The sequence below is a fragment of the Trichoplusia ni genome, chromosome 17, assembly GCF_003590095.1.
Source record: "Trichoplusia ni isolate ovarian cell line Hi5 chromosome 17, tn1, whole genome shotgun sequence".
NCBI classification, from domain to species: Eukaryota; Metazoa; Arthropoda; class Insecta; order Lepidoptera; family Noctuidae; genus Trichoplusia; species Trichoplusia ni.
In genome coordinates this window covers 1,456,477-1,470,886 of record NC_039494.1, presented here as the reverse complement: position 1 = coordinate 1,470,886, position 14,410 = coordinate 1,456,477, and the positions used below count along the sequence as shown (strand labels likewise).

At 34.2% G+C, this 14,410-nt stretch overlaps 1 protein-coding gene across 4 annotated transcripts; it reads right to left on the bottom strand.

Annotated features, from left to right (window-relative positions):
* Nucleotides 1-4,262: 4,262 nt before the first annotated feature.
* LOC113502481 (ras-related protein Rab-3) lies at nt 4,263-14,200 on the bottom strand. 4 transcript variants are annotated; one of them, XM_026884067.1, is made up of 7 exons: nt 12,874-14,200; nt 12,559-12,774; nt 10,037-10,137; nt 8,378-8,495; nt 7,638-7,765; nt 7,142-7,313; nt 4,263-6,427 (listed from the first exon to the last, which is right to left on the bottom strand). In XM_026884067.1, exons 3-7 carry the CDS (start codon nt 10,135-10,137, stop codon nt 6,281-6,283), a joined length of 666 nt encoding a protein of 221 aa, XP_026739868.1. In that variant the 5' UTR covers nt 12,559-12,774; nt 12,874-14,200; the 3' UTR covers nt 4,263-6,280. The 4 variants fall into 4 exon arrangements, with proteins under 4 accessions (XP_026739868.1, XP_026739869.1, XP_026739866.1 ...); XM_026884068.1 differs by having other exon boundaries at nt 7,638-7,756; nt 12,874-14,196; XM_026884065.1 differs by lacking the exons at nt 12,559-12,774; nt 12,874-14,200 and adding an exon at nt 10,220-10,408.
* Nucleotides 14,201-14,410: the final 210 nt, after the last annotated feature.

The window sequence follows — 14,410 nt, the reverse complement described above, 5'->3', positions numbered from 1 at the left end:
GTTAATCGTGTTTATTGCTATACGTGTGAACTGTGATACTGTGTATAAATAGAAGCAGAAATACACGTACGGTGTACGTATGAGCTTTGAGTGACATTTCACTGATTAGCTAGCTTCCCTTGTCACGCAATCACTAAGTGAAGGCTGCTTGACAAAAACAGAACGGTAGGTAATTTATGAAATTGGGTTTTTCGCGCTCGGTTTTGTGAGCGTCGCCCGTCATAAGATTATTTTTACGACTCATGAGGTTGAAATAAAAATATATCGTTTGAAACCTTTCAATAAATTGATAACATTAGAAAAATGAACTTTTATGGATATGTGATTCTGTTCAAAGAGAGTCCAAAGGGAAATAAAAAGAAAGGGTTTGTGTAATAATCAAAAAACCAGTTACAGAAGAAAAATCTTGAAAATAGCTATCTTCGATTCTAAAAAAACCTATCATTGGAATGACAACATTTTTGTCATTAGTTCTTCTCACCGCCTAAACCTCAAATAATATCATATCTTCCTTCGTTAATTCTATAAATAGCTTGTATAAATATTTAAACAACGAAAGGCGATTAAGAAGTCGCTGCACGCATTTCATCGCGGAGGGGTCGTTTTACTAATTGGAGGCGTTTAGACCCAAACTTCAGATCAACAACGCAGTTTAGATACGTAATAGATATTAATTAAACTAATAGCTAAATTGCTTCGTTTTGATACTAATAAAAAACAAGCTGACTTTGTTCTGCCATTTACTTAAATTATTATTAGTCATTTGTTTTTGTAACCAAAAGAGAATATTATTATACGATTAAAAACAGTTAGGGGTTGTCAACTCTTATCACTTAGGGTTATATAAAGAATATACCTACCTACTAAATATGCTTATAAACTACCAATAAAACTGGGAAAATCGTTTGGGAGGAGTATTACTGGGGCACCAGAATTTGTATTTTGTAGTGAAAAGAGCACCATTAGCATTTCATTTAATCTTAGTACCAATTAAATAATAAATGCGGACAACATCACATACATTGTCCTGAACCAAAGTAAGTTGCTAAAGAACTTGTGTTATGGAATTCAGATACAACGAAGGTACCACAAACACCCAGACCCGAGGCAATGTAGAAATGTGAATTTTTACATTGACCCGACCGGGGATCGAACCCGGGACCTCAGAGCTAGCGACACCTTGAAGCCGGTGCGTACGCCACTCGACCACGGAGGTCGTCAAATAATAACGTATAAGAAACGTATATACAATAATAAATTCCTTGAAAAAGTCAGTGCTCTTGCTTATGATTGAATTTCTAGGCGATGAGCGGCGGTAAGATTGAGTGTAAAACAAACAGTAAGTATTTAAGCAAACTTCCTTTACTTTGACTTACCACTTACTAATTTGACTTTTATACAGACGCCTAGCAAACATTCCTATTATTAAATTAAGTGCGATAAATTTATGATTTTTTTTATTTTTTGACTCTACATTCCATATTACAATAAGATAAGAAAAGATAAGATTTTTTGTGCTGATTGCAATTTACATAGAATCGTTTTAAAGATTGCAATTCGTATTATAAAATTAAGATTTTTTTTTATAAATTGCATAAGTCTCTTTCCGACCCAGTGAGAATTGGACAGTATCATACTGAAAAATGGCTTCAATCAATAAAAATCTGAAATACAGTAAGTCTACAGCTGTCAAAATACGCTTCAAAAAAGAAACACAAACAACTTTATATCAAATACACAATTGTATCGAGGATTTTATCCCAAAAAGTTACTCTTGTGGTCATTCGTGACGTGCCTACGTTATAAATCAAAGATGTTGGAGCACAGATGTTGTAATGTAGTATTCCTGTATAAATCACTCAGACATCTTCATTAGGTAAGGGACCAGTCACGTCATACTGTGTCTAGTTCGTGCCCCAGTTACGTTGGAATAAGCTGGAATATAATAAAATATATATACTGCTTAAGGTATGTATCACATATTTGTTAATGCTAATTATCCTGTCTGACGATAAAACCTTTTTTTGTATTTTTATTTGATGAGTCAATAAAAACTTTTGAAAAATGTACGCAATACGCAAACGTACACACGTAAATGTCTACTCTAGTCAATGAAACACCTGATACCTATTGAAAGATCAAAATAGAAAAGCGCAGACAAATTGATAACGACATACGATACTATTCTGTAAGCACCAGTTGGTGTATCATCATCACCATCATCATCATCAGGCCATATTTGTCCACTTATGGACATAGGCCTACCCAATTGCACGCCATCGAGATCTATCTTCAGCTGCTTGTATCCAGCTCCTGCCAGACAGTAAGTGTTCAAGTGATTGAAAGTACATATAACTACTAGATAAAAAAAAAATTGACGCCGAGCTAAAAGAATATTGACGTTGAGCTATTATTTTGTCGCGGTTTAATTTTAGATTTTAGTTCCCGACGTTTCGACACCTTTGCAAGTATCATGGTCATGGGCAGACAGAGACTGTGTTCGTCTTGACTGAAGATGTTGCTCGTTCTACCTTCATATTTTAACGACACACTGTGTCTTGGGCAGCGCTGCTCTGCTGCTATTATTATTGTTATTATTTCTTTTTATATTATCATACTCATATAGTATCTAAAATTGCATCGTATAGACACAAAATTTAACGACATTTTAAAATAGTTTACAAAGACGCCATCTGTTACAGAATGATGTAGGTAAATTCGATACTCTTTAGGCGAGCTACGAGGTTTTGAACACTCAAAGCGGGAGTGGAATACAATTTACTTTCTTTATTTATAACTTTAGCAGGAGGTAATGCCCGTCTGAACTGAAAAGAAATAGCAGCCAGCGATAGCGTAAAATAAAATAAATAAAGATCATGAAATATATTTTGTATTACCTGGTTTATTAAAAAATACGAAAAAAGTATTTGTAACTGAAAATATAAGTAGTTTTCAGAGTAAATGAAGTGTCATTTAAACGCAAAAAAAGTAAAGTATAAGATTAAAAAAGATCTACATTCACTGGTCTTCAAATACGCGTCTACTCTCGTGTAATGATAAATGTAGGTACTAGGTATTTGTTGAGACAAATAATTGTTGACAGGTGTAAGTGGGCTTTTGTTTTTTTCTGCTACACGACGTATTCACATCTTTGTATGCATCAGCGTAATTAAAAACATCTGAATAGGTTTTTATTTATTTTTTCAAGACCCTGTTTTTTTAAACTAAAAATATATTAAGTAATCACGACATTTCATTTATTTGACTTTTTATTATTGATTCTAACGAATCGTGTGGAGAATAAAATATCGATTAAAACTTTAATTTTGCATAAAATGATGACGCAAATAAATACTTAAATAAAATAGACAAGGTTTTATTGTTGTAGGAGCCTTGACCCAATCGATCGTATACGACCTACTTCAAACTGTAGTGCCGAAGAACTTTTTACTATCTCAGCATTATACTGGTTTATAACTTTTTCTTTTACGATATTAGAGAAAATGGAACGACCACTCTACGAAGTAATATACTTGCCTAAGTATATATCACGCTGTTGCAGACTCGTATTTAAGGGTTAGCTTAATAAAATGATACAGTTCCTCCTAGACCGTCTAGAAAACAAAATATATTGCAATGCGATTCAGGATAAATAAAAATAAAACAGGAATGTAATATATTTTATATATATTATATTCGTGAATCTTTTACATGGGTGTATCATTAAATAATTCCTTTATTAACACACAACAATAATTATAACATACATTTACCAATACAGCTAATTGATTACAATTTCATTTCGGTGACACATTTTTGAATGACGAAAACATCAATGCTTAGCTCCAGTCAAATTGAATCGCATGTGATTAGAAAATAAGTATAAAACAGTGATAAGTTACTACGCAAATTGCTAAACATATTCTACAAAAGCCCGTCACTACGATATGCCTTTCTCCTGCCCTACAGGGCTCACACACACTGCTACTTACAATACCGCTACGTACAGTTTATATTCATTAGACATGGGACACATATAACTTTAAACCAGCGTATTTTTAAAATCATGGCCGAATTTACAGGCATGGGAATTCTTATTCTTTCTTTCTATTGCTAAGGTACTTCTACAATTGTTAATATTTTTCTCGTGGATCTCCATATCGAGTTACTTGGTCAGATGTAGGTATATAATGGTGTACATCATTGTACCTAAATACAATTTATAATCTGAAAATATGTGAATCAGTTATCGCAATTTCTTATCATTGCTGCTCTACATTTAATTAGATATTTGTGTTATAGGGTTGGTTCCTTCCTACACAAGTTTACGCAAGTTGACCCGTAATATTCCTATATAATAACCTCTGCGAGTTTTAAGAGCACTACAGTATTGGAGACTTGCATTGCCTTATGTAAGAATATCCTTACATTTTCCGCATCCCATGTCCTAGTTAACCTTTATACACATCTCTTTAGTAATAACACAACTCTATATCCAGTGACTTTGGGTCCTCAAAATGCTCTTAATTGATTTTGTCAAATTGACTTTTATATTTATTTTTATAAAGACAGCTAATTTGATAGTATTTTCGTATTAAATAAGTTAATTTTATTGTAAGAAAGCCTCTTTTAATTCAAGTATAATTTTCAAGTTTGTAAAAATGAAACGCAGCAAGAGCGAAGGCAAGCTTTCTATTACGTTATGAGATCTAGGGACAAATTCCATCAAAATATTTACTTAGATATAACAATACAATTGTAGTTTCCGATATATAATATTCATAATTATTTAATTAATTTGGCTTCATAAGTATTCTTCATAAACTTGTAAACCTTCAAATAGATACCTTTACTTTCCGAAGAGATGAACATTGAACATCGAGTCACTGATTTAGATTATATAATAAAACGTGTACGTATATTAGTTTATATTCCATCGAGCAGCCGCCGACGCGTTATATCTTAACTAATTTACCTAATAATTAGATTCTAAAAAAATAATGTGCTCATGTTTCAACAGAATTTGATATAAATCGTATTGTCTATGTCGTCTACAGATAGATAGATAGTGCTGCCGATGGTGGGCAACAACCATGAAACCTTTCGATAGTTACTCGTCTCTCGTGAGTCCACGCAACCCGGTCATGCGTCCAACTAAAACTTGAAAATGTTCCTACCTTACTTACTCCTAAACATAGTGATTGAAATAAACACCTATAGTTATATATTAACATAGCATAGGAGGTAACAAGAATACAAACAGATTTATATGTAGGTAGATATAATACTATACAATTATTTATACATTTTGGTAAACGTATTTACAAACACTTTAGGTAATAGTTTATACCTGATTTAGTTAAATTTTCATATTCAGGCCAAGGGGTATTGAAGCGTACACAAAGGTTGGTATTTTATATACCGAAGATAACATTAGCTCCAAGATTACGCCAAAGTATAACAACGAACATTGATCAATTAATCTACTAATAATGAAGTAACAACTCTACCGTGTAGTCGCGATACATCCACACAGAATATGAAGCAATGTAAGAGGCGGAAAACATGCACCTACGTACTTAATAAAACATATTTAACTTTAATTATTTAAATTTTAACTAAACATATTTGCGCCTTCTGAACTTTTTGTAAATAAATTTGTAAAATATCTGTTTTTGGTCCAAATAGTACTTTCGGATAAAATATATTTTTGTGAAATCAAATCGCGCGATAACAGATACAACAATGAACTGTATACCTTAAAATATCTCGTTGTAAATCTTGATTTATGTAAATAATATCTAAATGATTTTAAAATGACATAAATATAACTGATTTACGTCAATAATACATAAATTCATATCGTTAAAGTAACAGCTATAAGAAGTATCAGATCCCTACTCCAGCTCGCAATACGTAGATAGCTAACTAACACCTATAGATTTAATAATACTAATACATAATATTTTTTTTGTTACACATGTTTTAACAATTATTCAATTTAGTAACCAAAATTAAAATTTATGCTTGAAACCGTAACAAGTAACTAGAGAATTTAATTAATAAAAAAAAATATGATTGAGTTACTTTATATCTGTAGAAGTGTACTCGGGGTTCGATATCAATATGAACAATCACGCTTTTCACGAGAATAAAAAGAAAATGGATGCCGCAAATACAACTTTAGTAACTGCCTAAAATAAAAGACCCCGTTGTGAACAAATGTTGAATAGAATTTCCTAAAACTTAAAAAAATGAGGTAACAGTTTGGATTGTTATATTAACAGTTACAGTTGTTGCTGGTGGTGCCTTGCGGCTGCTCGGTGAGACGTTGGCCGCGCGCCCCGCCCGCTAACATGGCGGGCTCAGAATCCAGGCTCTCAGACATTTTGTCGCAGATTATATCGACCAGTCGCTCAAACACAGCCTGGAATAGAAAAAATAACTATACATAAGACTTAAGGATTATATAGGATTATATATACAGGCTTAGTTTCAAATCAAGGAAAAAAAGCCTATTCTTAATCCTTAAAATCTTTGCTTCGAAAAACAACAAGTCATCAAATCTATTCCCAATTTTCTGTCAAGTCACTTTAACTGTCCGATGACTCGTATTTCGAGAGAAAATGCGTCACAAAACTATCGACCGATAATATAATGAGTTAAAGGTTCGAGTGCTTACAGGTTGAATGTTTTGTTACAAAGGTATTTGTCAGTTCAATACTTCATTTGCACTCCACAATGGATAAATGTCTTGTCTTGTCGATCACAGGTGCACTTACGCTTGACGCGGTTGGCTCGTAATTGAGCGTCCCATCTTTGACATAACGAGTTCCTCCGTGTTTCGGAAGGCACGTTAAATTGTGGGTCCCGGCTGTTATTCTTACATCTTTGACAGTTGTTACAGGTAGTCAGAAGCTTGAAAAGTCTGAAACCAGTCTAACCAAGGGGTATCGTATTACCCAGGTAACTGGATTGAGGAGGTAAGATAGGCAGTCGCTCCATGTAAAACACTGGTACTTAGCTGAATCCGGTTAGACTGTTAGAATTTAAAATCACTTCAGAAGCCTAGTGGTGGTTTGAAACCAGGTTTTACATCAAAGTTACGTAAAGAAGAAAACCTCTATCTCAAAATACGTACCTTAACAAATATATTTTCCTTGGCACTGGTTTCAAAGAACTCGACGCCGAGTTGTTCGGCGAGCTGTGCGCCGCGCTCGGTGCTGATGACGCGCTCCTCCTCCATATCGCACTTGTTGCCCACGAGGATCACCTGCGCGTTGTCCCATGAGTACGTCTTGATCTGTGTCACCCTGGAGATAAAAAATATGGAGTACTTTACAATAAATGTTGACTGGTCCGATATTCTTGAATTTTTATTTGACTCTGTATTCCGTTCTCTAAAAATAGAGTCAGCATGAAAATGAAGGCCAACGTTACGTGTGTCAATATGATGATTTCGTTATAGTTCGACTGGACTTTTTTTATTATACTGAACAAATTATAAACAATATCGAGACTTTTTTAATAATTATTATCTAATGAAACCAGAAAATTACTTTCCACCTTAACATCAAAACCTAAGTCCCGTGCTGTATCAAATCAAGAAAACAGTTGGATGGTAAGTAATAACTTACCAATCCTGGACACTGTTGAAGCTCTCCTCATTGGTGATGTCGTACATCAGAATGAATCCCATGGCGCCTCTGTAGTAGGCTGTGGTGATGGTGCGGTAGCGCTCCTGCCCTGCCGTGTCCTGAAATTCCTCAATAGAAAAAGGTCGTAAAAGATTATTGAAACATTCAAAACGTGAAACGGAAAAATAATGAGAAACAAACCAGCTACAAAGAATACATTACGAAAATTTGTGAAATAACATGTAACAACGTGTTTTGGTATCTGGTGTTTATTGTTCGCGTAATCCCTTTGCTAATCCGGGATAAATGAGAAAAGGAGCGAACAATTACCTATAATCCTTCTTGAGAGTAAGTATCACTTGAGGAAAGCGCCTCCTAGGGGCCTCAGGAGAAAATTGAATTGGAAATAAAAATACTGAAAGCTCTGCTTCAATTTACTTATCTTGTTTTGTAAACAGAATGCTCTCGATTTAGGAGCCTAGTTGATGACGTAAATTTGTTTTGAAAGGTTAAATCGTCATACTTTTCAGTTAGTATAGTTAGATTTAATTCTCTACAATTTTCAAAATTAAAATTTTATTGGGAAATCAGTCACGCGTACCAAAGAATCACACATGTCGAGCTATTATACAATTTCCAGTAGCTTTCAGTTTGGACTATATATTAAGTAACTATTGTCTATAAAAGGAGTTTCCATGCGGGTTCTTAAAAAAACCGTACAATTTTATTTAAATACGCACCCATATCTGTAGTTTGACGCGTTTGTCATGACGGAAGACAGTCTTCACCTTGAAGTCGATACCGACGGTAGACACAAAGGCTGAAGTGAACGAGTCGTCCGCATAACGGAATAAGAAACTGAAATTATGAAGACAATGTTACAGACAGGATCATATACTTACAGATAAAAGAATGACGTAAAATGTAAGATAAAAGAGAGCGGTGACGTCAATGGAATGTTCCAGATCTTTTGGAAAGCATTCAAGTACAAGATATAAATTTTAATGTTTTATATGCTCGGTTAAAGAAGAAAAGGTTTTATTAAATATTACATTAGTAGAGTGTGAAATAACTTTACCATGTATGAAAAAAAAACATTTCTTTTAAAAAACCGTAAGGCTTTGGATTGACACTTGGAATTTTATAGAGCTATTTGAAGACCTTGACGAGTGTAGCGATGAATTATTAGGTACATATTGAGGCAAAATTATTCCCTAAGATGTCACTTTAAATTAACAAGACATAATTTTCACCTAATTTTGCGGCTCTAAGGTAGGTATTAAGTTGCTCTTTCTCTAGGGTATTTCTTATCCCTTTTATATGTCAACTTAGTACTCAGTTTAAATTATGCATACTTTCAGCAATAATACAAATTAAAAACAAGTTGAGCTTTTCTATTCATTTTGCTTAGCTTCTCATTACTATATTCCTAATAATTTAAGAAATACAAGGGTTACTTACAAAAACGGAAACCTTTTATTATTATCACAAAACTAAAAAAGTCTTCTATTTTTTATACCCATGCTTTTTATATCAAAATTGACTCCTATTCATGTTCAAGAACCACTCATTAGATGAAAGTGAAGGCTTTGTCTAAAGAAATCTATAAATATCTCCTTGGCTACATGCATCCACCAGTGCCCAGCATTTTTTCTTATTTCGGCTGCCGATTTCAAATGTTGTCTATCCTTGAGACGTTTGCCATATGGACCCTTCCCCTTTGTTACCCTGATAGTCCACCTGTCATCTTCTAACCTCACTACATGACCTGCCCACTTGTATTTTTTTTATTAATAATAGTACAGAATCGTGAGTGGGAGAGAATTATACTGTATAATTCAGTTATGTAATCAGGGCTATGAAATATTATGGGAAACGTTGGCAACCCTTTTTGCTTGAACTTTCGTAAGTTCTATTTATGTCTCAAACAATGATATTTCTCAATGAGTTTGCCCTTTAATAAAGTTATTTTAGGACCTGGTATTGTAATTAGTACCAACTTACAAAAAAAGGCTTTTTTTGTTACGGTTGAACATTGACGTCAAACGAAAATTACGGTTTTTTAACTACGGTTTTATATTTTGAAACAGATAGTGTTATCATTATTATCAGCGTGAAATATCAAACTGATAAGAGTAACTCTACTTTCATTGATTTATTTCTGGAACTCTTGTAGACCACCCTATTGGTATCAGAGCAGGTATTGTAGGGCCTTATTCTTACATTTTTTTTTAATTTCAAGGAAAATTTCACGACAAATGAAGTCAGTTTGACTAGTCAGCTCAATACACTTCGGCGATTTTATTATGTCAAATGTAACTTGTCTACAGGCACTGGTTGTTTCAAAAACACGACTCTGACAATAGATGAAAATTAAAAATATAGCAAGAAGTATTTACCTAGTCTTTCCTACGGAGCTGTTTCCTATGATGAGCAGTTTGAACATATAATCGAAGTTCTGGTCCCCCGCATCCTTCTGCCATTTAGCGTCCCCAGTCATCTGTCAGAACAAAAACAAAAGAATTAAGCTCTAAACACTTTTAAATTCAATTTATTTTAACCACAACTCGAACGGCAAACACCTCATCTTCCAAACTTGTATTGTTATTAGAATATTCGTGAATAGTCTCCATTTTGGAACAATTTAAACACCGTTGCCACCACAAACACAGCCGCACATCGCTTTATTGCACTAACAAATATATCGCAAATGCAAAACACGATATGATTGCCATACATAGTATTGATTAGCAAAACTCGACCCTGCTACAATAAGCATTAACACGCAAGTAAGCCCACATTAGCTTAACATCGTTCTAGTGATTGAAACGCCTTATCACGGTAATGACGATAAATTGCAAAATCAAATCTAATTTCTTTAGCGATACAGTTTGTTTTAGGTTGGCTGATGATATTAAATTATTCGTAGCCGGGAAACAAAAATGACTTTTAGATAATGCCACCGTATCGTCACATCCTACCGATAGGGTAATTTGTGTGTGCCCTAGACGTGTCGACGAATAACTAAGTGCGTGTGTTTAAAGTATATATCATTATCTTGTCAGTATTCACTGTGAATTCAAGTCGTTACTACAAGCGAGCTTTTGTTTAAGTCTAACTAAAATTCAACAAGGAAAACCGACAATAAAGGGGCACGGCTCATTAAAAAAAGAACATTTTCTCGCTTGTACATGAAAATGGCCTTTAGGAAATTCAACCTCCAACGCGAGCTCGTATATATTATTCAGGAATAGCATCTTTACGGTTACTTCATTCTGTGTGGTGTGAAGCAGGAATATTCAAATAAGTGTTCATTTTATTCCGGCCACGGAGTGTACGACAAACTTCATTGGGATTATTCCGATGATTTCATCAGCGTGTATCGCGTCACTTTATTTCGTAACGAGAGATATTCTGTTATGAAATATGAAGGGTACCCGTGGGTGGTTCGTTGTTGCGAAGCTATAATATTCAATTAAGTTACAATCATCTATCTCAAGCTCTGTGGAGAATAACCCTTCTCTAACTATTGCAACGGATACATTAATAAGAGAACTAAATCCTGAAGACTAACTTTACTGAGCAGATAAATTCATTTCCATTTTGGAGGTACAAAATAATTATTCTGTCCGCATTTATTAAGTAAGTTAACAATTTTGCTTTCACCACTCTACTTCTTCACTCTTAAGAATGAAATTCCCTAAAAATGAAATGTTGTTTCAAATATGACAATATTTCAAATAACCAGCTATAACTTTCTTCGAGCATACTCGAGAGAGATAAATCTGTTTCCACATTAAACTTTGTATGCAGAGCACCGACAACCTTATCTATGCTTTATGTGAAATATAGGTTGTTGAAGAAATTCGATGCACAGGTACTACTATGCGGTACATAGACAGATATATATGTGTATATATACCTATTTATAATTTTTCATTCGCTGATACTGAATGTTAAATATTTAACATTTTTAATCATTAAATCGATCCAAATTCTGGCTGCTATATTGTGGTGGTTTTTTTTTATATCATTCGTTTTCTGCCTTGAAACGCTGATATTCGAGATAGCCAAGTCCTAAATTGTTACATTTAAGAACATATTTAATCAGTGATTTGAATTAAGAGTTTCTATAATGTAGCTACATTCAGCAAACTATTTTTAGTATGTCTTGTACTGTAGGTATTAGGACACATAACATTGCGCATCTTAAGTCGGTGCAAATGATTAAATGGTAAATGAATATTGGAAACGTATTCTGAAAGAAAAAATAAAGCATTTTCTAAAAGAGTTTTAAGTAAAAGCTCTGAGATACAACCGATTCATAAAAGACAAACCAAATGATTGCTTTATGCTTCAGCTCACCCGACAAGAATGCTAGCTATTCGAGAGCTTCAATCAATTTCATAATACTGGAGCAAGGAAAACGGAATGCTATGTAGGGCTAATATAATGTAAAATGGGGCCACGACTGCCACCTACGTACAGTATTGTATTTCTCAGAACATATAGTATAGGGCATCTGAGTTTCTGCTACCTACTTATTTACATTCAATCAACAAAGAAAAATTACACAAATTCAGACTAAATTGGTTCTTAGTCTGCACGCCTACGTATTCCCAGAGGGTGATTGTTTCTGGAAGACATTAATCTCCTGTCATGTATTTACTTCACTGAATATTACATACATTCTTGTTTATTTTATTCATGTTAGGTGAGCTAAGCAAGCTAAGTAATTGAAAAATGCCAACAAAATATTATATTTGAATTGTTATTACTCCATGGGTAGTTATGGGACGTTATGTAATAATCAATAAGTAAAAATATAATGACCAGCAAAGTAACATTCGTACGATCGAGTGACAACTGATATAATAGCTATATGGCGATAAAATTAAGTGTTAGGACTATCAATACTAACCTTTTATCAGTCTTCGTGTATCAAATTGAGTAAAGGGCGTCAGGGGGCGCCTATTACTATATTTTTATTGGTCGAACGGCTTCAAGCTGTGTAGCGGCGGACACGTTGCGTGTAGCTATCTCTTTTTACATTCACACCACGAACAACAGTGGGTGCAAGGTTTACTCTTTTATCGATTTTTGCCGCTTTTAACTAGACTTTGCAACACTCGCTGGTCTGTCGAAATAAAATTGTATGAACAAACACGATGCCACCAGTTTTGTCAATTTGAAACATACAAAATCGATAATTTCGTAATGTTATTTCGTAACTCACTGTTCTACTCGTCCACACTATCTTGATTTAAACGTTTGCCTGTTATTCCGTGACATGGGCTGTAACTATGCCGTTTGCTTATTTTCTCAATTCAATTGTTTTATTAGTAACCCCTAATATAGGGATGTCGAGTGTTTCGCGCTCACAGCTGTTACGAGCTCCCTCACCTATTGAAATGGGATGGGATGGAAAGCCAAGATGGCGGGGAGGTGCGCGCGCAGCCTGACCGCGCAGCTTGTCAAAACTACATACAAACAAATCTGTCTTTATTGCTCACAAATCTGAAATATGAATCACAATTTAATATACTTATGAAGTATACACCACCCTGTTAATCATTATCATAATGTGATTACAAACTTTTGGCTCACTTATTTCGTAACTTTAATTGGGTTTGGTCGATGTTAATACATTTTTGTTTACGAATAGCGTATTTGAGGGAGGAAGAGCTCTAGAGCGATGCTTGTATATCGTTACAAGTACCAGTAAAACATTTTATTTTTTCCGTAAGAACAAAGCTATCCGTGCGATGTTCGCGAGCTATTTTTGGATGCAAGCCTCCCGAGTTTAGGCTGTTATTCGATTTATCTACTTTCGGCGTAGCTATATTGCTACGAATGCTGTATAATACCTACGGACTATTTTAAAAGGGGTGTTTTTTTTCGTAACCTTATAATTTCAGATTAATTCTACCATTACTTTAAGAAAGGGTCGTGCAGGTAGCAGCTTGCCAAGGCTTGGGAGAGAATAATCTGTCACACAACCCTTGTTCGAGCCTTGACCCTTGTTTGACCCAATTACCTACATTGTGGCTCCTACATTGATCATAGACTGTCGGTATCTGGTTGCCCTGATAAATCTCTAAGGACAATTATTTGTCATGTTGTCTATACAAATGAAACAGATTTATTTTATAAATGAAAATTGAAACAAAATAACAACGCTGCACGCCTAAATTCTCTCTTAGTTTTATAAAACACATATTCATTAGCCAAAACACGCTAGAATTGTTGAAAAAGACCTACACATGTGATTAATACATTATGTTAAAGTCAATAAACTCGCTTCCCTTGATAGAGATTACCCGGGTGAATATGCCAAACTTAGACCGCCGGAAACCGAAACAAATTCAATTAAATCCAACGGGATAATTTCCTGATGATTCGATTAAAAAGTTTGTTGAGCCCTCTGCCGACACGTCACGAAACTTTTTACTTGTTATATGATAATACCATATGTTGCTATGCCTGCTATGTTTCAAACAACTGTTTAATACATTTCACTTCATAAATTTTAGATTGTTAATTAATAATTAATGTTCTTTAACATTTTTGTGCAACAAATTTACAGCAGCTTTATAAATTAACTGAATATGTCTTTTTTTTTAATACTGCAACAAAAGTTTTCAATATGTCAATATTTCTAATTAAAAACTGTGAACAAACCCTTCTATAAATTCCGATCATTCCAAAAACCCAGTCATTACTTAATGAACAGTGAAAATCTATGTAAATTCGATATATTGGTTGTACACTAC